Raw genomic sequence first — 23,122 nt, forward strand, 5'->3', positions numbered from 1 at the left:
TTTCTACCTTTTCAAACAAAAAAACAATACAAACATTCATACAATCAGCATGATAAAATCAAGAAAGAAGACACAGTTACAACAAAGCAACCTGCTATCAGAAGATATCTTGGTGCCACATTATATTTCACCAGGTGTAGTACATTATGAGTCTGCAGTGTTCCTGAGATAAAGATTACAAAATAGCACTCCCAGAGATACAGGTTTGGTTTGCCCTCACACATTCACTTTGTCACACTAAAATCATTTGACGGCTAGATCACATGGCACATTAGAAGAGGTTGACAGCACAAAGTCTTATTCAGTCTTAAAATGAGAAGGCTGCAGGAAATCCTATTGCTGTCTTCAGCTATTTAAAGGGAAGGTATGACAGACTCCTCTTGAACCATCAAAGTATGAGATGCAACAGACATAGCTAACAATAAGGAAAATTACAATTGGATATTTTAATTTTTTCACTGTCATATAGTCCAACAGGAAAACTGCTTGTCCAGATAGGCTATGAAATCTCCATCCTTGGCTATATTTTAAACACAAAACCCCATGCATAACGTGCTCTATTCTGGCCTTGTTTTAAGCAGATCATGATAAAGCGACACAGAAGTCCCTGCCATCCTACCACATTCTACAGCCACACACTGGCAACACTGGGAGCTCTTCTTTCTGGAGTTTTCTGCTGACTGGAAGCTGGCTAATATTAGTCCAATTGACAAGAAGGATGTGAGGGAAGACCCAGCAAACTACAAACCTGTTAGCCTAACCTCAGTCACTGGAAAAATTACTGAGAATATCCTACTGGGTACTACTGAAATGCAATGATCAGACACAGTCAACAAGGATTCACAAAGCAAAAGATCTCTTTAAGTAATTAGCTAAATTAGCTATCCTTAGGACACATCCTCCTAGAAGCTATGCTAAAACACATGGAGAACAGGGTAGTGATTTGAGAGAGCCAGCACTGCTTCACCACATGCAAGTCTGACCAATCCAGTGGCCTTCTGTGAGGGAGGGACTACATCAGTGGACAAGGGAACAGATAGAGATGTCATCTATCTGGACTTCTGTAAGGCCTTTGATTTATGTCCCCCGCAACATCCAGCTAAACTACTTATGCTGTTAAGAAAGTAAGGACCTATAACAAATGCAAGAGATTTTGCCAATATTGTTTCCTAAGCTCCCACGACCCCAAATTTCCATGTAAAAAGCAGCTCACTCACCACTTCAGACATAGCTACAACTACTTCTCACACAAGTTACAGAAATAGTTAAGAGATTGTCTGTCTCCTTCAGGCTCTGAATCAACTTTACAAGTCACCCATTTCCCAACAGTGTAATCATACTGCTCTAAACAACAGCCTCTCACATTAGGAGGTACACAATGCAGCACATCTCTTATAACAGAAGAGCTGATTCTATCAGGAATTTTAATGCTTACTCTACCATAGAAATTATCTTCAAGAGCAAAATGTCCAAGCATGGCACTAAACCTGGGTCAAACACTGTGTACGTGTTTACAGTAGGCACTCATTAGGTGATTTCAATGTGTATTTATAATAGATTGTACTACTGTGTAAATGAGTGAATGCCTAAAAGAATAAAGGAGCACCTTACCTTACTTGAGCCTCCACTACCTATTTGCTTTAACACTGTATAAACTCTTCCATTGATGACAAGGCATTCATGCGAAGGTACAGAAGCTGGAATCTGTGTACACATAGAAAAGGTTAAGAAACAAATATTGGTACATGCAACAGAGCTCCATTTTTATTAAGTTAAAATGCTTTAAATTGTCTTGCTCTTTCTGAAGAAGATAAAGTTGTTTAGAAGCAATAAAGAAACTTCAAATGAAAGCTAGATCCCCATACACTGATCATTGTTTGACACGTGACATCACTGCACTCTTATAAAAGGTGCCAATGCTCCTGACACTGGAAATCAAGGAAAGGATCTTCCTTAATAAGACTACATTATCCAAGAGACTTTCAGTCTCAGCATGAAACTTAAGAGCTCTAGTGAAATCATCTACCATTATACTTGAAGCTAATTACTAGCTAGAAGACTGCAGTAGTGTGAAGTTGAAACAGCCTGCATTGACCATATCTGCTACTCCAAGCCACAGAAAGGCCTCAAGTTTGATTTATTAATTTATCCTTTGGTAGAAAGCTTAAACATATCCCCCAGTTTCATCTGCAATTGGGAAGGTTCCTACCTCAATATGCAACACATCTAAGGTAACCCATTTTTACATTTTGTCAGGCCACAACAAATGTATCAAAATTTGTGAAATCTAACAAAAATGGAGGAGAAATGCAATCTTTTACCTCCCTCAGACTCGTGGTTTTCAACACACACTACTTCTCTTTATTGGTACTGTACTGGCTACTACCACTGTAAAAGCACTGCAGAACAAAAACAGAGGCTCTAGTTCTTTTCTCTGTCATTAAGTAGGATCTGAAAAGGCTTAGACTGCAGACATAAAAGCTCCAGCATTTTGACAAAATTAAACTGATTTTTTAGCACCTGACTTAGGTCATCTAAATTCAGACATATACACAAAAAGTTATTTTAGCAATACTAGACTACTTTCCATTAGTCATCCAGGAAGATAAACAGTAACTTCAGATTAAAAAATATATACACACATTTATTTTACCTAAAGTAGCTCCCAATGAAAATATATGCTAAAGAATGGCAGAAAACCATTACCTGCAAGCCAGCTTGATTTTGAAATGGAGTTGCTGGAGTATGTGGTAAATAATAGGGGAACTGGCTGTAGGGAGTAGAAATTTGACATCCTGGTAGAAACTTGTCCTCTATGACTGGTGTGCTGAAACTAACAAAAAAAAAAATTACCAATATATGCATTAGATGTATTTTCTTAAGATTATTTTAACAAAGTTGAAATCTTCAATGTTTCTTGTTAAGTTCTTGTTAACTTCTTGAAAGTTAAACCCTATTGACTAGCAAGAGCCCAAGCCTCCACTTCATTCAATAATTATCATTAAGACCACTTCAACTTCTTCATTTAGAAGTCCTTTTAGAAATACACTTAAACTTTAAAAATACACTGCTTTTAAAAACACAAACTCACTATCTTCAGAAAATAGCTGGCACTAACCAGCAACTGAAAAGTGGAAGAACTATAAAGCCAGAAGCTGACTATAAGAGAGTTTGAGCCAGTTACTCTTCCTCAGCTTATTGTTATTTATTCAAAAACTTTTCAGATAGCTATTTTTTAAAGTAAGCATATTGAGACAGACAATTTCAAAAACTCTCACTATTGCCTTGAGAGCTTTAGCTACATTGTGTATGAACAGAAAGATCATGGATTTAAGACTAAAGATTTAAAAAAATCCTATTTTTTTTTATTTTTCTCCTGATGTGTCTGCCATCTCTTTAGCTATATTTCTGAACATACTTTATTTTTACCATATATACAGAAATTAATGCCAAGATCAGAACTGGAAAAAGTGTATATAACTAGGATTTATTTGGTGGAGTAAAATCACAGAATTAAAAAAAAAAAAAGACAAAACCAGTGCAAAGCACGACTTTCTTTGAATACACAAACACTCAGCAATTCTGCATATTTAGCATGTACAAGCTAAGTAAAGAGAATTTTAATCAAGGACTATTACCACGATCCTTCATGAAATTATGGGGTTCATGCCCTACATATACTCTGAATTCTAAAGCTATAGAGACAGAGGTCCTACCAACAGGAATAGTGCTTACTCAGCATACAACCTTGACCTATATGATTCATACTATAGACTTTTGAAAACAATAAGTAATCATATAATTAGAAAGATTTGCCAACACAGGCATAGGGGTTTATGCCTTATCTAAGGTAACATGGATAAAGAAATGCTATAACTTCCTAATGTAAAGTGCTTAATTCTGCAAGCTTCTGGATTTCTCAAAGTGCTTTTAAAAAACCTCAGGCACTTGCATCATGGGAAATAAACTGATATATAGTTATCAATCTAAGAAGCCTGTCAGCCACATAAAGTTACCAAAAGAAAGTGCCACGTAGCAGAGATCACTGAAAAAGGTAAATGCTCTACTAGGGACTTATTGATTTGATGGTAAACATTCCAATGCTGAAAAGCTGCCCAAAAAGGCAAAGGTCCCCTAAATGCAATCTGAATCTCAAAGTCAGGCACTTTACAGAAGCACTTGGAATGTTTGCTATTGAACAGAAAAATTTTAAAAACCCTATAAAAATCTGCTTAAACCTTTCCAGAGATCAACTACCATCTTATAGTAGGCTTACCAGGCCATATAATCATTAGATGTGGTAGTGCTCGGTGTTCCATAAATGTGTGATGGGTGACTTTTCTTAGAAACAGCATCTGATGGTGATAATCGTCTTGAAACAGGATGACCAGACTGTTCAAGGTTCATTTGTTTTCCCTACAAAGGGCAAAGCAAGGTATTATATCACACAAGGAGCCACAATTAAGAACACAGAAATAATTTCTTCAAAGTGAGACAGCTGCTGCTAGCACACATGTAGTACGTATCTTTGTTACTTTACCTCTCCATAACAGCTTTTCTGTGACACTTCTTGAGTTGGCATTTTTTTTCTGGCATTAACACAGTTCAGTTTAATCTGATCCAACTGCTTTTTATAGCTTTCACCAAAACTAGATTGTTGCTGTTGACTTTCCAAACTCCTGGGCTCTGGTGTCTTCAGCTCCAGATGCTGAACTTTATTTTCTGGGAAAAAAACCCCAAAAACCAGACTATTAAAATGATTCAATATTCAATACTTGAAAAGTTTCTAGAATAGTTTTACCTCATTTTCTAGATCAGACTAAAACACAGACAATCTACTGGAATTAGGCCTTAAGAGACATTAATGAAGTCCTCAGGCTCCATATTCAATTCAGTGTACTAAAATGGCAACTTTCTTCCAAGTCTTAGGATAATACTGTAACAGAGATGCAACTGTTTCCTTCACCAACACACACAGTAAGAGCACCTTCACAAAATGCTCTACAGCATCCTGAGATATTGAGCAGGTCTATAAAGCACTGAAGATAAGCTTATTATCATACTCCAAATTAGAAGTCTGCTGTCTGTGACAGTAGTCAACCTATAATCCAAGCATAATGACTGAAGCCAGAGGCCTAAAGGGACTTGGCACTCTGTCTCCTAGGTCCTTTTGCACAGGCAGTACAGGTGGTGTACTATGTACTGGTGTACTACAGGTGGTAGTACAGTAATGGTGGCATGTGACAGTGCAGGCTGCAAACAGCACAGCTTAAGAGTGTTCCTTCACAAGATTGAAAAGTTTTCTTTTCAAATTACTAGAAAGCAGCATCCCATGCTGAGCAGCTCAGTGCAAGTCAACTGCTGAAGGACTGAACTACCTCAACCAATATCTCACCTGGAAACATGAATGAAGCACAAACAGGGAAGTATCACCTGAAACCCAAACTGTTCCCAATGCAAGTCAGTGGGAAAAGTTCACTGGGGAGCTGAGGGGACACAGCTGAAAAATCACAATTTTTCAACTGAAATGTTTCTTTCCTACAATACATATGTACATATACAATCCTAAATCCAACTTGCAATATTAGACATTTTCTCCTAATTTTTTCAGCAGGATGAGAAAGCCACTTAGGGAACCAGCTTTCTGATGAAACACTGAAGTAGTTAGCAACTAACCATAGGAGGTTAGTACATGTATTCCATATTCCATGAAGTTGGTAAATAATTAGTAGCAACCTTCTAGACTTTACTAGCCCTGAAATCCTTGCTATTAATCCAAGCTGGTTGCAACATTTTCCAGAAAGACAATATAATGTAATCTAATACCATGCCTATTTCTAGCTGACTTCACACAACAGTCAAAATCCATGCAATATCTAGTGAAGTATTTCTGAAATACACCAAAACTGTTTTTAAAAGAATTTTAAGAATCATTCTCCAAAAATATGTTAATAATGCAGTAACTTCTGCTTTTTGAAAAACATTTTATTCAGCAATGCATTTTTAAAAACACAAAACAGCACATTTTCAATGCTTATTCTATTTCAAACTACTCAGACATGACATTAATAGTTACCTGCTCTTTTTGTCACAAGACTTGCATCCACTTTGGTTTTGAGAGTTACAGTTGAATTGGTAGCTGTTTCTGACCTGCCCTCATCCAACATCTGCAACTGTAAAGCTGTTTTTTCTTGTAAGGACTAAAGAACATAAAAAGCATCTTAAAAAAGAATCAAAGGAAAACTCAGGAGTAGTATACAAAAGACATTTCCTTAAGGTAATTAAATGGCAGATGCACTGCAAAGCAAACATGCTTCAGGGAACTGTGAAGGTTACACAGACAAGTATTACTGATGATGTTTTTAAATACATCAACATTCCTAATTTTCATAATCCAATTTCTATAATAAAGGCTGAAATGCTTTCTATTCTGGAATTTTCTTTTAGGAGATGAGGACATGGGACAAGAAAATATAAGACATAGTAATGTAAGACATTTGTTTTTTGATGAAAAAAATATCTTCATGAAAAGCTGTAATTTATGGCTTCATAGAGCACTTAGTTGAATGGACTTCATTAAATAGGGTACTTCCCATGGTAAAATTCATGACTACAGCTGAAAGAGGTCCTGTAGTCAAGTTGAAATCTTATTTATCCCCTCTTCATAAATCATATTCCAAACACCACTCCCATTGCTCCCATCAGATGTACTGTTCAGAGAAAGCTCTTTTTTAATGCCCAATTATGCATAACAATTTTCAAGTTTAAAAGCCACAATGAATGTTTCTATCCACAAATGATTACTTAAAGGGAAATCCTACATTATTTCTTTCTTAAATTCAAAAAGGTGTTATTACCTTTCTTATTAATATGATAGGATAGCTAGAGTTCCTTTAGGTATTTAAAAAACATTTAATTTACCTGCAAATCTCCCAGGCTGCACGAATCACGGCCACAAGGTTTTGGTTCTGATGGTGGAAAAGGTGCAACAAAGGCTGTTTGTTTGGAGCTGGACGTTTGCCTGTTGAAGTAACAGTCTTAATTACATCACATACCAACACAGTGTGGCAACAGTCTTTTTTGTGAATGAGATGAAAAAAGTAGTTGTGTGAAAGACTTTTGGCTAAAAGCGTCAAATATACAGAAAAGCAGGTCCACTAGGACAGCAGAGTGAGAAACAATACAAATAAGTCCTACAAAATGAGGATTTAAAACTATCTTGAAAATTACAAGATTGTCTTATCTCTTATTTTAAAAACTGGACTACATAAAGATATTTGAACTACATTTATTTCCACCTTAATTTCTATTTCTTTTGAGCTTACTGATTAGCCAGAACATGATTTCTCTTCATCTTTACATGCTTTCATACAAAGAATTTGCATAGCAAGAGTGGAAGTAGGTTACTGCAGTACTTGTTGCAACTATGACTATTTTTCTCTATCCTTCAGGTCAAATTTAACATTGACATCTGACATTTCCGCTATGCAATAGAAGTACCATTGAAAAGAAGCATTAAAATTAGTTGTGCTGTAGGTAAACCCAATAACCATACCTCTTTGGAACACTAGCCGTGAGTGGGACATCTGAATCCTCCATGTCATCTCCATCATCAGATACTAGGGTAACAGGAATCCTCCCAAATGGGCAAATCTTAGAACAAATTCAAAGTTATCAGGTGTGTACACCAGAATAAAGAGTTTAAGATTCTAAAGAAATTGTAACGTGTTTTACCTGGTTAGATTTGTTTAGTGGTCTCAATGGATTGTGGAGATTAACTAGGGCACCCAGCTCCTGTGACTTCTCTTCCCTAAAGGAAAAAAACTCAAACAAGAAGTCCACAAAATAAAACACACAACACTGTAGTGTATGCGTTTGGTTTTGGTTTGAATGATATTTTAAGACATTACCTAAATAAAGATCTGGTAACAGTAGAAGAATTTTCACTAGAATCATTCTTTTTTAAGCTTCTGTGATTTCCACCTATATTCTGAAGTCCAGACTCCTGTGTACTAGGTACTGTAGGGAAAATAGGGAAAATAGAATCCTTCAGATCGTATCAGACAAATTCAACTAAGTTATTCTAAGCAATTAATTGTGTTAAATTAAACCAGCTGAATGCACTGATAGCAAATTTGAGCATGGTCATATAAGCTGTGCAAAGTCAGGGAGTATCAAGGCAGGCAATAGCAAAAAGCTCATTCATCAGCCCCATCTTAATCCAGAAGAGAATCTTGCTTGATTATTGAAGATTTAACAGAAGTTTTACAAAGTTGTACATTAATATTAAAATAATATGCCAAGTCAACTTAATAAACTTTGTGAAAGTATGTATTTCAGATATACTTTATGCTAAACACAACCCGAAATCAAGTTGAGAAGTCATTCTAGAAACCCAAACCCACAAATAAACAGTTAGGACAACACTGTCTTCCACATTATTGTTCCCTAAAGGTGAAGGGAAGGTCATTTGTCAGAGACAAAGAAACCACAAGAACTCAATATACTAATGACAGTGTATCAACACCTTAATGAATACACATTCACGTTACAACAGTTTAATTCTTCATTTAGAGAACAATGTGGAGTACAAGCTATTTTAAATACCTTCAGATTAACACTAATCACTTCAACTCAGCTACTTTCCTGATAAACCCTTTTTAAAAAATTTAAATTAATATCTGGTTATTTTGATTAAGATCTCTTCAACACAACAAGATTTTTTTTTAAGAAACACCAAGGAACATATTTGAAAAAAAAATATCAAAGGCAACAGGAAATGTTCAAAGCCAGGTTGAATGGTGCTTTGAGCAACCTGGTCTAGTGGAAAGTGTTTTTGCCCCATAGCAGGGGGCTGGAACTAGATGATCTGCAATGTCCCTTCCAACTCAAACCATTCAAAGATTCTAACTAAGATGCTATATAATATGACCATCTACATCACACAGGCCTTGTATTACATCAGTATAGGAAATTATCTACTTGACCAACAAGATTCACAGCTATCCATAGCCTTCCAAGAAATCACAATTCAAGGACTCTTTTATACAGCACTTAACATTTTTAAATTTGTATAAGTTCATTAAAATTAATTTTACTTTTCTTTTGATTTCTCCCATAGCCCTCTTCTACTTTCAGCCACAAGTCAGACTTCTGGTAGATGAACAGTGCAGTATTGACTATTTCTAGTACTTAATGTTTTATAAACTACTTATGCCAATAGACCAGACTACTCATTTAAATAAAACAAGTGCCTCAATGTACAGGGAAGTTTTATTACCAACCCAGGACCATCACCACCTCACAAATGCATCCCACACTGTCTTTTTTCCCAAAGATCTGGTTTTTTTTACCACCAAGCTGGCCACTGGACTCTCACACCCAGCTGGTGATCTACAATACTTTCATTCCTTCACACTCTAAGACAGCCCATCTGCTTCTCATTACACTCTTTACCACAGCTGGACCCCATGGCCTAAGGCTCTCTTCCACCCAAAACGTTTCTAAAATGGTTCTGCAACCTACATTTCTTAAATACTAACTACCTTTTCCTAACTGAAAGTGTTTGATTGCACCTGGTATGTCAAATACTTTAGATTGCTGTGCATGAAGAGAAAAAAGTAATTAAACCAAAGGTTTCTCGACACTATGCATGGTTTATATTTGCATCACAACACTAACTGCATATAACTGTCAAATGCATTCTGTGCAATCTTTTGAAGCTGTGAACAAATGCATTTACATATACAGCATTCATATTTTCAAATAAAATCTTTCAAAAACAGCTCTCCAAATGGTAATACAAAACAGAAAAGACCTAAATGCCAATATACTAAAATAGCCTCTGTTGCCCCAGAGGACCATACAAATTCACTTAAAGCCAAATTCAGTGATTTAAGCCATGTATGTCCCAGAGTTTGAGATATTTCAAGTCTGGTGTTATTTACCTTTTAAACTTTAATCTTCAAATAACTGAATTAGTAGTTTGCATTTTTCAAATACAAACTCATATGAAAAAAATAAATGAGCCTACTCTTGCCCCAAAGCTCGCTGCTTCCGAACTGGCAGGCAGGGTTTTGCCATGCATTCTCACAGGTATTGCCTTAGCTCTGCAGCAGCAAGTCAGTAATGTCAGCAAAAAATTGTACAATCCATGAAGGATATTGGTATCCTTCAAGATATTCTCCTATGGCACAGTACATCAGCAGTGGCATTTATTATTTCCATATCCAATTAATGAAAAACAGAATAAGACAGAAAATAGAGCTTATTAAAAATGAATGCCATAGCTGAATACTATTAAAAGGGTTCACCCCCCACTACTGTTTCAGTCAAAGGTTGATCCAATACATGCCAAGCAAATCTCAAACACCACTCCAAAAGATATATCCCTAAGGAACTTAAATCAGACCTATTTTACATTAATTCTGTCCTTACACAATGCAAAAATATGGAAGTGTTAGACATCACTTGAAAGAGTTAGCTACACACACTTTAATGCTGAAGTCCACATTTTTTGAAAAACATATTTCTTGCTCAATTCCACTCCAAACAAATTTATTCCTTGAAAGCTTCAAGAAATAACTGTTCTCTTTTTGAAGTTACATACCCAGCAATAAGGATCACTTAGGATTTATGATACAGCCAAGTACTTCAGTTTTGTACTGATAAACATATGGGTTTTGTCCAAAATAAAGTTGAAATGGATTATTTTTCCTAGATTTGACTTAACTGAAATGACTGTCAGAGCTTTCCCAGTCTGTCACAAGATACACCTCCAAGCAACCTACCTATGTGTAGTTTAGTCTATGTATTTCAGTCCTAATTCTCCTCTACCAACTGCAAATCTTCTCTACCAACTTCCTAATTCTTCTCTACCAACTTTTTACGAACTGCAAATCCCTGATGCCAGCCAGAGGAACACCCTCTGCAGAATTACAGAATCAACCATACCACGGCTCCAGCAAACTACAGTCACTGCACTGAAGATGAAAACAGGCATTGAAGGAATAAGATTCATAATATAGACAAATATATCTGTTTATTGGGCAGTAGAGATTGAGTTTGTATCTAGAAGGGAAAAACACTAGTGATTTTTTTCCAATCTAGAATCACAACACACATAAGCAACCAGTATTTTAAGAAACTGCAATCACCTGCAAAGTTTTCCTTCTCCTCATCTGAAAGTAACTGATTTTTTTTCAAATGTAAGTTTTGCAGAGCAGTTTCCAACAATTCCAGAGGAACAGCAGAGCACTCCACAGCTTTCTGAAGGATCTGCTTACACTTCTTCTCATTTTCTAAGTGTAAGAAGCACAGAGTTAGAAATCACAGAAATAAAAAGACAATTACACTGGGGCAAGATTTTTTTAATGAGATTGTTACATTCATGTTGTCTTATATTCACTTTGCATAGTTCTATGAAGCCACTGTTCATTAGGGACACCTCCTCTTACATTGTCATTTTAAGGAAACTGCCTGGAAATACTTGCAAGTGAATCACACAAGTCAATTTTCACATTAAATTGAATGCCAAGTCACAAACTATGCATTCTCAGTATTTTTTTAGTGTTATAGGAACTGTAAGAAAATTGTCCTCATTCTAAAACCCATTATTTTCTGTAGTATCAGCAAGGAAATACGACTTTTATGGACTTCCATTTAGATCTGACCAGGTAAAAAATTTATTATATATATATTATAAAACATCTTTAATGCACTTAATAGAAATCACATTTAAAACCAGCTGTTGTTAAATAAAACAACTCTGAACAGCACTACAGTTAAGAGGAGAGAAAAGCAAGAATATTTTTTCATTACAGTTTTAGACATTACTAAATGGCATAAACAGAGAACTTTGAAGTGAGCTGGGGTGGAAAAGGAAATGTGTTAACAAAACATATTGAAGCAGCCAATTTACATATGTAAACACATATACAGGCATCTATTAGAGCAAGTCAAATAAGGACAAAAGTGTACTGTAACCACAATACTTTACTTGGTTTGAAGAACACCTGGGCAAAATAATGCAATATTTTGCTACAGCTGTCAATGCCCCTGAAACCCAAATGCTCCTCTTCCTCCATTCCAAAGCAGCAAAACAAACCACTTTGTTCTTATATTCATGCCACATATATAAGAAATATGCTATTATGCATATACTTGAGTATATTTTGAGCACCATGTCCCCCACACTCAAATCTCCACTCGTAAATGAAGGTAGACATCACTGTTGCTTTCAGTTCAGGCTGGTGGAAGTGAAGTCTAGGTATCAGGAACCTGTGCTTTAAGTAACTTATTTTAAGAATATTAAATGGATGATATCAAACACTGAAGCAAGGAAGCACCAAAATTAGATGAGCTATAACTTCATTTAAATCAATTTTGCGCTAATTTGTTAGAATTTGGTTTTTAACCATATAGCCAAATACTGTTTTTTCTCCTAAATCATTAGAAAAGTGGATAGGCTCTAAGAATCCTTAACCAGCATTCTGTGATTCTACCTTTGGCTATATTTAGTAACCACACATTGCTTCAACAAGACCTACTACTCAAAAGTAATTCCTCCTAGTATTATGTGCCTCACTGAGTAAGAAAGAGCATGACACCAAAACATGTATGTGAAAAACTAACTGCTTCATTCCCTTTAATAGATGAGGATCCAAGGCACCAAATAAAGCCAGAAGTATTTCTGAATTCCAATCAGTCCACTTCATCACATCCAAAAGCCTCAATCAACCACCTTGGCATAAGATTTGAAATAGTCATGAGTAGAGTCTTTTTTTCTGTGGTCATGAGTTCTGACCAATTCACAGCAAATCATCTTCAAGTACACCACCCAACTAAAGACAAAACAACTCCTCATCTGAGGTATTTAAATGAAATTGTAGTCAGTATTTAAGTAAAAAAAAAAAAAAAAAAAAAGGAAAGAAAACCACAAAAAACAGACTGGCACCTTTGTTGTGTCACTCCATTTCCAGGTCACTAATATTCAATTATTAAGAAATCAACATCAATTTACCAAGTCTAATTTCACAATTTCAGCTTGAGCTTTTATCTTGAGCAAAACTCTGAGCTAAGGAAGAGAATATGCAATTAAGTTTTTCTTCTTAATGCAAAAGAAAATGATGACAGATGTGCCAATCACTGCTGAAATCACCGGGATGAAGAAGCAAAGCACAGCCCTCCTCCTTTCCCTCTGGCCTAAGTGGACACAGTGAAAAAGGAACAGCACTCTTAAGGAACAATTTACAACTCACATGTTCCACTAATCCTCTTTGAAGCGCCCAGCAGGGACACTGTAGCTCCATACACATTACCAAAGGACACCCAGATCAGCTCAAGGGTAACAGATACAAATCAGAGAGCACACCGCAGATAAAACAAAGCCAATCATAACTGGCTTGTTTCCTTTGGTGTTAGGACTTCATTCTAGGTTGATTACTTGGTGTCAAAGTGAGAGAAATTACTGCATGAACACATCCCATAACTACAGGATGAATTTAGTCACTGGTAACCTGTAGCAACACTTCTACACTTTATTAAATTACACAGTAGGTTTTATTACACTTATTTAACAATATCTTTGTTATTGCAATATTAGAGTTTAATTATCTGTTTAAATAAGCATCCAGTGCTCACTGAATAAATTAGTAGCTTCTTTTTACTATTGTTTAGAAGTTCAATACCACAAGTTTATATTAGAACAAGACTGGTCAGACTTATGCATAGCACAGAAACTGCATAATTTCAAGTCACAAATATGCAGATTTTTGTTTTCTTTTCCCCATCCTGTACAGGAGTCACTCCTAAAACATAACACACACTTCTTGGGGGTGGGGGGAGGAGGGGATCGGGGGAGGTTGGTTCATAGCCTTTCCTGCTCTAATGCCAAACAACTTATTAGTAAAGAAAAACTGGGAAATCTGAGATGACAAATGAGTATCTACTTTGATTTTAACAAAATGGCTCTGCCTCATGGGCCACACTTTGAACATCTAAACAATATCCTAAAATACAGTTAAAAAGTAGTACTGGAGCAAAAATGTATAGACAAAACCACTATTAGTGGAAAATAAACAGAAGTAAAGAAAGAGGAATAACTAGTAAAATATATTCACAATCTAGAGTGTAGAATAGATTAATTTATTTAGTGTAGGTAAGTTTTCTCATACTAGGCAGTATACAACAATTTGTATGATACTGAAAAAAACCATGAAGGAAAACAAATCACAAAGAAATTGAAATATATTAATCAAGTCGTTTCCATTCAGATAAGAAAATGACTTTCACCGAATGTGCTTGTCTTTCTGTACAGAGCAAACTGTCAAAGGAAGAAATACACAGGGTGACATAGGTCACTGTTCAAATCACCCATGGAAACAGAAGAGACACCCAAAAATACAAGCCAACACAGCCTTGCTAGCAAGTACCAGGGCAACCAAATTGCACATTGACAGTGTCTATTTGTTTAATAAAAAACATACTCTATCTACAGATGCTTTTTGGAAGAAGACAGAATTTCTGCCACAAGCAAGCAAAGTATTTGAGCCTCAATTTTCAATGCAAGAAAAGCCTTAACCAAAAGCCTTCCACTGCAAGATCTAAATTAGAAAAGTAGAAACTACTAACAATTTTCACCTTGTTTCAAAGTTATTTCTAAAACAGAAAATAACAATGAACTGTGTGCATATTTTCATTTTAAAAGTGAACACATGTTCTCAGTAAATTTCAATTTAAAAAATCCCAACTTTTTTCTTCCTTATTCAATACCTGTCAGTTTCCTTACAAGTTATGTAAAGGAGCAGAAATTTAAAACAAAACTGAGAATACAGAACAGCAACACCAAACAAGTTTTGGTTTTTTTTTTTTTACATACCTTGTGATAGCTCAAACTGTGCAAAAGCCACGTGCACAAAAGCAAATTTCTTGCAGTTCAGTCTGGCCAGATGAAATTGGTCCCGTGCCTCCTCTGGATCTTGAAGACTGTGAAGATAGCACATCCACAGTTATACAAGGCAAAGAGCCTGAGAAGGATGAAGTTCCTCGCAGGGGATGAAGCCTTTAAAGAACTTTGAAAAAGCAACCCACCTATAGGCTAAAGATTTTCCTCTTTCTTAGAGTAATCAGTGTACTACAAATAAGCAAAGAACTTAAAACTCTAATAATTGAAAGATATCAAGCTAAACCTTCCCAAAACTAAAAGAACTCAATCCTTAAGCTCTTTCACACTTCATAGTTCATTTACTTTTGGCAAATTCTCATCCTAGTGTTACAGTCAGCCATAGATTGCTGAGCAGGTTCATGCTTACACACAGCACACCAACATTTAAATATTCAAGAGCAACTACAGCCTATGCAAATACCAGTCAAGATACAAAAGGACTAAGCCTGTATTATTATGAAATACATTAACGTTATGTTTCAACTGACGTAAATAAAAGGGAGCTTAACACTTTTACCAGCAACATCTACAACCAAGATATTAAGGAATTCTTTCCCGAGTTCCCCTTGGCTCAAGTACACAAAACAGGTACACAAAGGTACCACTTAGAAGTGGGAAGAGTGAAAGATTTATGAGCATGTTTCAAAATAAAAGTGGAATTTTGAACGAAAGAAGTTTCTCATAGTTTAGGCATGTTACTAGAGTCACATAGGTTTACTGAACTCAGCTCTGGTCATCCAAAGCAATAGGACAGGCACAGACTAACCCATCTGCAGGCAAAGTCTGAGCTGAGAGAGAGAAATAAGAGCAATAAGAGAGAAATAAGCTGTAATGTATTACATTAACTTTCAAAGAGTTAAATTTTAAGTTCTTGTAGAAAGCAGCAACAGCTTGGATAGCAATGGACAGAACAAGACCTAACACTAGCAACAGGCACCAACTGTCACACACTTGGTGGCACTGTGCTACAGCCAGCAGCATTCCAGGAGAGCAGGTCTGGCATTGCAAATGTACAATACAGAAAATCATAGAAGCATTTGCTGTCTTCAATTATTTCAGAGGACACTCAAGGGTTCTTCAGACAAATTTGGTACAATAATAGGTCAAAAGGTATTGGCACAGCCAAACTGCAGCTAAAGAAGATACCAGGACAAAAATGGTCCAGTGCCAAGAATGGAAAAATCCAGTTTCTCACCTAAAGGCAGGGCAGAGATGTGATTGCAAGCAGGCTTAGGGAGAAAGACTTGGGGGTGATGGCTGATGAAAAAGTCAACATGAGCCAGTTATGTGCACTTGGAGCCCAGAAAACCAAACAGAATCCTGGGCTGCACCAAAAGGAACATGGTCAGCAGGTCACAGGTGATTCTGCCCCTCTGCTCTGAGACACTGCATCCAGCTCCCAACATAAAAAGGACAGGGATCTGTTGGCACAAGTCCAGACAAGGGCCACAAAGGTAATTAGGCAGCTGGAGCACCCCTCCTAGGAGGATGGGCTGGGAAAGCTGGGGCTCTTTGCCTGAAGAAGAGAAGGTTGTATGGAGACCTCATAACAAACTTCCAGTATCTGAAGGTGGCCTACAGGGAAGCCATAAAGGGACTTATTGTCAGGAACTCTAGTGGTAGAACTAGGACAAATGGGTACAAAATGACAGAAGAAATTTAGACTAGGTGTTAGGTAGAAATTTTACTGTGAGGGTGGTGAGACACTGGAACAGGTTACCCAGAGAGGCTGTGGATGCCCCAATCCTGGAAGCATTCAAGGCCAGGCTGGAGAAGGCCTTGAGCAATCTGGTCTAGTGAGAGGTGTCCCTGCCCACAGAAGGAGGGCTTGGGACTAGATTATCTTTAAGATCCATTCCAACAACCTCCCATTCTATAATTCTACAGTCAGAACAAAACTGTTGATGGCAGTAGATACTAAAATCTCAAGCCACTGCTTCTGAAGTTTGTGATGCTGATTTGCTTTTCCACCTTGTTTAGGTGGAACACCTGGGAAAACAGCAAACAATTCCACTGAAATCACATTTCTTCTCCCACCCAAGATAGCATCATCAGAGCACCTATCACTGTCACTTAACTTGCAGTATCAGTATTGCTTTACTTGCAATAGCTATAAAATTAACCAGAAGCACTCAAAGTCATGAGATGAGAGGATTTTCTTTAAGAGAAGCTAAAACCGAGTAAAGACAAAATATATAGTACTGGACAAACTGACAGCCAGGAATAGAGAAGTGTAGAACAACAGGGAAATTTGAAACAAAAATAATGACCAATGAGAATAAGTTATGAGCAGTAAGTAAACATGCCAAACACAAAAGATCCAACTAAGTAGCCACTGATTAAGTTAATATCCACAAATTACAATCAACATTGTTGGATTTCAGTTCCAACCAGCCAAAAGTAATTTCATTGCTGGTGAGATTACACATGTAGTTCAGAGATGAAGTTGCATATAAATAATTGATATTATATGCTAGTCTGGATAATGAAGTATTAGCTTATAAAAATATTAAGAACAAGCTAGTATCTGAAAGTAATTTCCAAACGAGGAATCATCATTTAGGGAGATCCTTATAGTGATGCTATATCAGATTTTGGTGGGTACATTGTTTTAAAAGGTGTTTGGAGTGGGTTGTTCATCTTTTTAAAAGAAATGTTTATTAGGCATGTCAGGAAACATATGACTGAGGATATTTGACAATTAAATATGCAGCAGAAAACAAAAAGCAGATCTGAGCTACCTAGTAAGACAGGTGGATTCTGTAAGTCTGGCTACTAAAATAGAAGTTATTTTAGTCCAGCTGTAGAGAGCATTTTAATAGTGAAACAAGAAAGACTATTCTCCCAAAAAGGTCCCTAGAGGGTGTAGCAGTGAAACAACTGAAGACCTTTCAGTGAGACACCACAACTAGAACTGTTCATACTATTCATGTATTAACAAGCTACTGACAGCACCTTCAGTTTTGCTTTCTGCAATACATAACACACAATACTGAACATCGCTCTTGCACACAGATTAACAGTATCCACCTTTCAAACCATGTTCTAAAGATCAAGTGAAAATAGGTCCAAGTGATTAGAGAGGTAGGAAATAATCTTTCTGAACTTAAAACCTCCTACAATGAGATAACAGATGTGACTTGATCACTGTTCTGGACAAGAATTTCCACAAATTAGGATCCAGAGCCTACATAACACAGTTTCTGCTCTGAGGAAAAGTAATTGATCTTTGAAGAAGAATGCCATTTAAAGCTTTAAACCTTTCTGGAAGAGATTCTTTACTCCACTTACACAAAAACACCTTCCCTCTTCAAGATACTAAAGATTCACAAGGTCATTATTCACTCCTGTTTCTCAACAGGAGATTCAACAGATTACTTCCACTGTATGCTTTTAGCAGCAGTGTTGCAGCAAGATCCATGCAAACAACAAAGCAGAGAAGAGACATTTATCACACTGCCAGATGAAACCATATGCCAAAAAGTCAAATAGGGGAAGAACATACAAGAAAAGGATTAGCTATGTTCACTGGAAAATTTTTTGCTCAGCTCTGATTGCTAGATTGCTGCATTGTTTAAATACAGCTCTTCATCAAAATATTTGGTATAATATTTCAAGTGACAGAAGAACCCCTCACAAAAAAATGTTCTAATTATAACCCTGTCCAATATTATGTCTGAACACATCTGAACAACCACACTGCTCGAATTTGAACTGAGTAAAACAATAAATGACCACAACCCAAACTAATTTTCGAAGTGTGGAACTAGAGAATGATGTTCTAAAACATTGTTCCTATCCTAAGGCAGCTAATTTAATCTGTGATGATCTTGTCTAATAAGAGAGAAAGCATACTAAAATAGAGCTCAAAAAAGGATTGCATGCTAGTCCCTCTTGTACCTCACATACAGAACCAAGAAAAGAAGTAGTGTGTTAACATCTCTAAATCAAATAGCTCTAAACAATCATGCTTATTAGCATATACAAAAAATCCAAGTACTGTGGAGACAACAGATAAGCTGCCTAACCAAAGCTACTTACCCTCAAGGAAACAGAATGAAACCATCCACACTCAATATGATAATCTGTTGCAGAAAACACTAATGAAACAAGGTAATCTTAATTCAAAAACAGGATGATGAGTTCTCATATGGAAAATTTATACTTACGCTTTCAACTCAGCAAATCTCACAAGGATGCGAGCATAGCTCTCATCTTGACTATACTTTTCTGCAGGTAATGCAGTCACTGCTTGACTGTAACGACCAATGAGTCTATTGAGTAGGCTAACATCCATCTGAGGAACACCCTTTTTCTCTAGTTTAAGTAAAAAACATAGCCAATCTTCTGGATTATTTGTTGTCATCATTATTTGATTGACAGTTCCAGAGTTATCTGACAGAAAAACAAAAAAGGAGATTGATTACAACAGCAGCAAACATGTACAAAAGAAAACACTTTTTATAAGCTTTTGTGCAAGACACGTACTGACTATATTTTAAACAAGATTAAAGCAACAGAGCTAAGAAATAAGGAGAGACGAAATTAACCTTGTGGTCAATAATACTGAAGAAACACTAAACTTGAAATCCTTTCAGTTAATGGTTCTTTCACTCAGTCTAGGTTAAGATCTTTTGCATAAGTGACAGTAGAATAACAAAACAAAATACCTGTTGTATCAGCTGAGATTTTAGTATAGTTAAATTCATCTGTGATATTCTCTTCATTTCTGTATTTGTTTTTCAAGTTTCTAACTCTATTCATGATTGATGTAATATGTGGCAATCCTCTTTCACTTAGGTCTGTCTCCTCCATCTGCAGGCACAAGGTTAAAAAACAATGGAGTTACTGAAGAATCCTGTTGTAGCTCACTTTGATTGGAATTACCATGGGAAAGCCTCTCATGTATAATTTAGAGCTTGAGACTCAACCACATTATGTAACAAATTCTCTATTAAGCCTTTGTCAATGTAGTTATACAAGTAAACTTCTTTGCAGAAGACAACTTGGACAAATAAAAAGAATTGGTACATAACTGATCCACCCAAATCCTAATCCGTTTCCCAGTAGCCTTTCCAATAGGGTATATTCAGCATTTGAATAAAATGGGGAGTACAATGTGTTGCCTGAAATAGCTTCCAGTCCATCGCCTTAAATCACATTCTGTACTCATAATTAGGCTGGCTTTAGTTTAGCACAGTGTTAATCCAAGCTCTTCGCCACAGGTTACGGCAATTAGTCCTCACAGTGGGCTACGCAGAAAAGAATTCACATTCTCCTCTGATCAAATGACAAAGACAAAAAATACACCAGGCACCACTCTCAGGAAGTCCCACAAATCATTTTTAGAGTGTTATTCACCAGAAGCTGGCATGTCTTTAAAAGCACCAGGCTCCCAGCTTTCCCCAAACAAAGACCATAAATCAGAAAGCTTACAAGAGCTTGCTTATAAAGCAGAAGTATTTCATGTTCATCCTGAACTTGATATGGCCCACCAAGAATACCAAGACTGCTCTTGTCTACATAGAAATGTCGTTCTGTAGGTTCAAAACACAGTTTCCCTGTGTAAATTCCAAGACTTAGTTCAGCAAAGGCACCATCTACATTACCACTATGAAGAGGCCTTAGCACCTTAAGGGTCTGGAGAGACACTCAAATAGCCTCAAGCAAAGCCTATGATGAAAAAACCTCAAAATCCTATGAAAGCTAAAGACTGTATGCTAAATCAGTAGAATCTGAAATAATATTTTTGTCTCACTGAACAGAAAAAATAAAGGAACCCCCCTCTTATTCATATTCAAAAATGTACACTGAATAGATTTTAATTTTAGTGCTTGTTTGACACTTGCTTTAATATCTATTTCTCCCCCAGAGCCAATTTAGGCTGTTCTGAGAGTGGGTCTGTAAACTGTCCCATCTTTTGGGGATCACGCTGCTAAAAATTACATAGGTGATTACTACAGCAAATACTGTTCATATGCCATTGTACAGATGATACTTATTTACTTCATATGGAAAGTTTTAGTACACATTGCAGGTTTGCCCTTTGAAAATACTGTAGAAGGGGCTACAGGAAATCAGACACTCCAAATCACCTCTTTATGGGTGAGAATATCCACAGAAACGTGACTTCCAACTCTACCCACTCCCTCAAAGTATGGGTGAAGTCAGCTTCTCCAGAATCTGAAGCACCAAGACAACCAAAAAAAATTTACCTCATGTTAAGAAAGACCACAATATCTCATTACAACCATAACTGCTAAAAATTCCCATGTGGATTTTGGATTTCTTAAGCATAGTCTTTATATTTTCCTCACCAATGTCAAAGGTTCATTATTCTTTCTGCAGTGATAGCTTCCCAAATGCAGTAGACAAAAAGAAAAACAAATTTCTGTATAAATTTGATCTTGAGTCGTAGCAATACACGTCAAACTTACATTTCTGGTGTGCTGTTTAACTGCTCTAGGTTCAACATATAATGGAGAACAACTCTCCTGAAGAATGGATATGCCTTGTCAAAAAGGTAAGATGGATGAGGGCCTCAGATGATCCCAAGAATCCAAAGGCGAGAAATGAAGCTCTCCATCCTGAAGAAGTTCCTGTGTATCAAAAATGGGTTAAACATTGAAAGCTTATCGTGTAAGCTTGCCTAATCTTCACATCCCAGAAATACAGATTTCATCAAAATCAAATAAACTATTCCTAGTTAGTAATAAAATTAGAACAAAAAAGGCTTAAAGACAACATTTTGAATGAGGAAAAGCCCCTTCAAAAGTGTCAGCTTGCGTTCAGATACTAAAAAGTACACGAAGGGCATATTCATCTACGTATTGTCATGATTTCCCAGCAACCTTTCTACTCATGCCAGTGTTCAACCATAAGCAAGTATCCAGAGGTTTATTTGTTCTTAATCTACTACATAATTACTCTTAAAGAAATCATTTGCCATTAATTTTCCTGATATTTATTTATTTAAAATCTGACAACAGCAAAGACCTAAACCAGCCACATGCTGTTACAAAGGCACTGAGGTAGCAACAGCTCCACTGCAGCATGCCTGTGATGTAGGAATGCCGACAGGAGAGAAGGTTCGGGAGAACGAGGGAAGAGGGAGAACACGCAGTGCAAAGACCAGGAAGAACTACCTCTAAATAAAGTGTAGTAGTTACAGTTACTTCAACCCCTCATACAGACCCACTACACAAGGAGCCAAAGGACAGAGACTTGAGAGAAGTAAATGGATGAAATGGCACTACAGGTTGGTGGTAAGATTCCACAGCTAACACACTCAAAAATACTCGTTGATAATAAAAAGAAGTAACATCATCCAGTCTTGAAATATTGTATTTACTGTATTACACTACTTGTTCTGTTTTTGTTTTCTATAGAGGAGAGGTAAAATAACACCTGTTTCTGAAGCATCTATTTAGCCTTTAAAAAGTACTATCTATAAAAATCTTCCTTCTGTTTTATTTACAAATCCTAAATCAGGATTTTTTTTTTAAGGAAAATAAAAACTCCTAACACTAAGAACCGTCATCGATTTAAAAAAAATAGCAACACTAGGAAAGAAAGAGAAAAATATTAAAATCTAACGTAAGACACAAAAATGATAAGACACCAAGATGCAAAATTGGGCTAAGTAAAAGAGAGCCTTAACAGCAGCGCAGCAGGTGAGGCAATGTGGCATAAACAAAGACCGCGAGGCGGAAGACGCAACCAGCTTTCCTCGCCCTCAGGGGCGGAAGCCCAGCGAAGCCGCAGCCGCGGGGCTGCCGAGGAGCCCGGCCCAGCTCCTCCGCGGCCTCCCCGCAGACCAGCACCTCTGCTGCCCCCTGACCCCTTCACCCACCTTCCCTCACTCCGCTGCTCCCCGGCCCGGTCCCTTCACCCTGGCTGTCTTTCCCGGCCGAGGCCGCCGCCGCTGCGGGGCCGGGACGCGGCTCCGACCGAGCGCGTTCGCGCGCTGCCCCCGGTTTGAACGTGAGCGACGCCCCAAGAGCGCTCCTCCCATTGGCCGGAACGCGGGAGGAAGCGAGCGCTGATTGGCCGCAGGAGGGGGAAACGCGGGCGGCCCGGCCGCCCATTGGCCGCGGACTGCGGCGTGCGCCCATTGGCCGCGGGTCCCGGCGCCCTGTGGGGCCCGAGCGGAGGGGCGGGTGCGCAGGCGCGCTGGGC

At 37.3% G+C, this 23,122-nt stretch overlaps 1 protein-coding gene across 1 annotated transcript in view; it reads right to left on the bottom strand.

Annotated features, from left to right (window-relative positions):
* Positions 1-22,907, bottom strand: part of TTK (TTK protein kinase) — a 28,577-nt gene extending 5,670 nt beyond the window's left edge. The window contains exons 1-15 of the mRNA XM_053974607.1: positions 22,797-22,907; positions 21,382-21,543; positions 19,615-19,759; positions 19,114-19,339; positions 14,879-14,985; positions 11,157-11,300; positions 7,911-8,019; positions 7,735-7,810; positions 7,556-7,653; positions 6,922-7,021; positions 6,077-6,200; positions 4,541-4,722; positions 4,277-4,416; positions 2,707-2,833; positions 1,612-1,704 (exon numbers count right to left, since the gene is read on the bottom strand). Of these exons, the coding sequence (XP_053830582.1) occupies positions 1,612-1,704; positions 2,707-2,833; positions 4,277-4,416; positions 4,541-4,722; positions 6,077-6,200; positions 6,922-7,021; positions 7,556-7,653; positions 7,735-7,810; positions 7,911-8,019; positions 11,157-11,300; positions 14,879-14,985; positions 19,114-19,339; positions 19,615-19,759 (1,671 nt within the window). The 5' untranslated portion in view covers positions 21,382-21,543; positions 22,797-22,907. The remainder of the gene's footprint in view (positions 1-1,611; positions 1,705-2,706; positions 2,834-4,276; positions 4,417-4,540; positions 4,723-6,076; positions 6,201-6,921; positions 7,022-7,555; positions 7,654-7,734; positions 7,811-7,910; positions 8,020-11,156; positions 11,301-14,878; positions 14,986-19,113; positions 19,340-19,614; positions 19,760-21,381; positions 21,544-22,796) is intronic.
* Positions 22,908-23,122: the final 215 nt, after the last annotated feature.

Source organism: Vidua macroura, chromosome 3 (genome assembly GCF_024509145.1).
Source record: "Vidua macroura isolate BioBank_ID:100142 chromosome 3, ASM2450914v1, whole genome shotgun sequence".
In the NCBI taxonomy this organism is placed as follows: domain Eukaryota; kingdom Metazoa; phylum Chordata; class Aves; order Passeriformes; family Viduidae; genus Vidua; species Vidua macroura.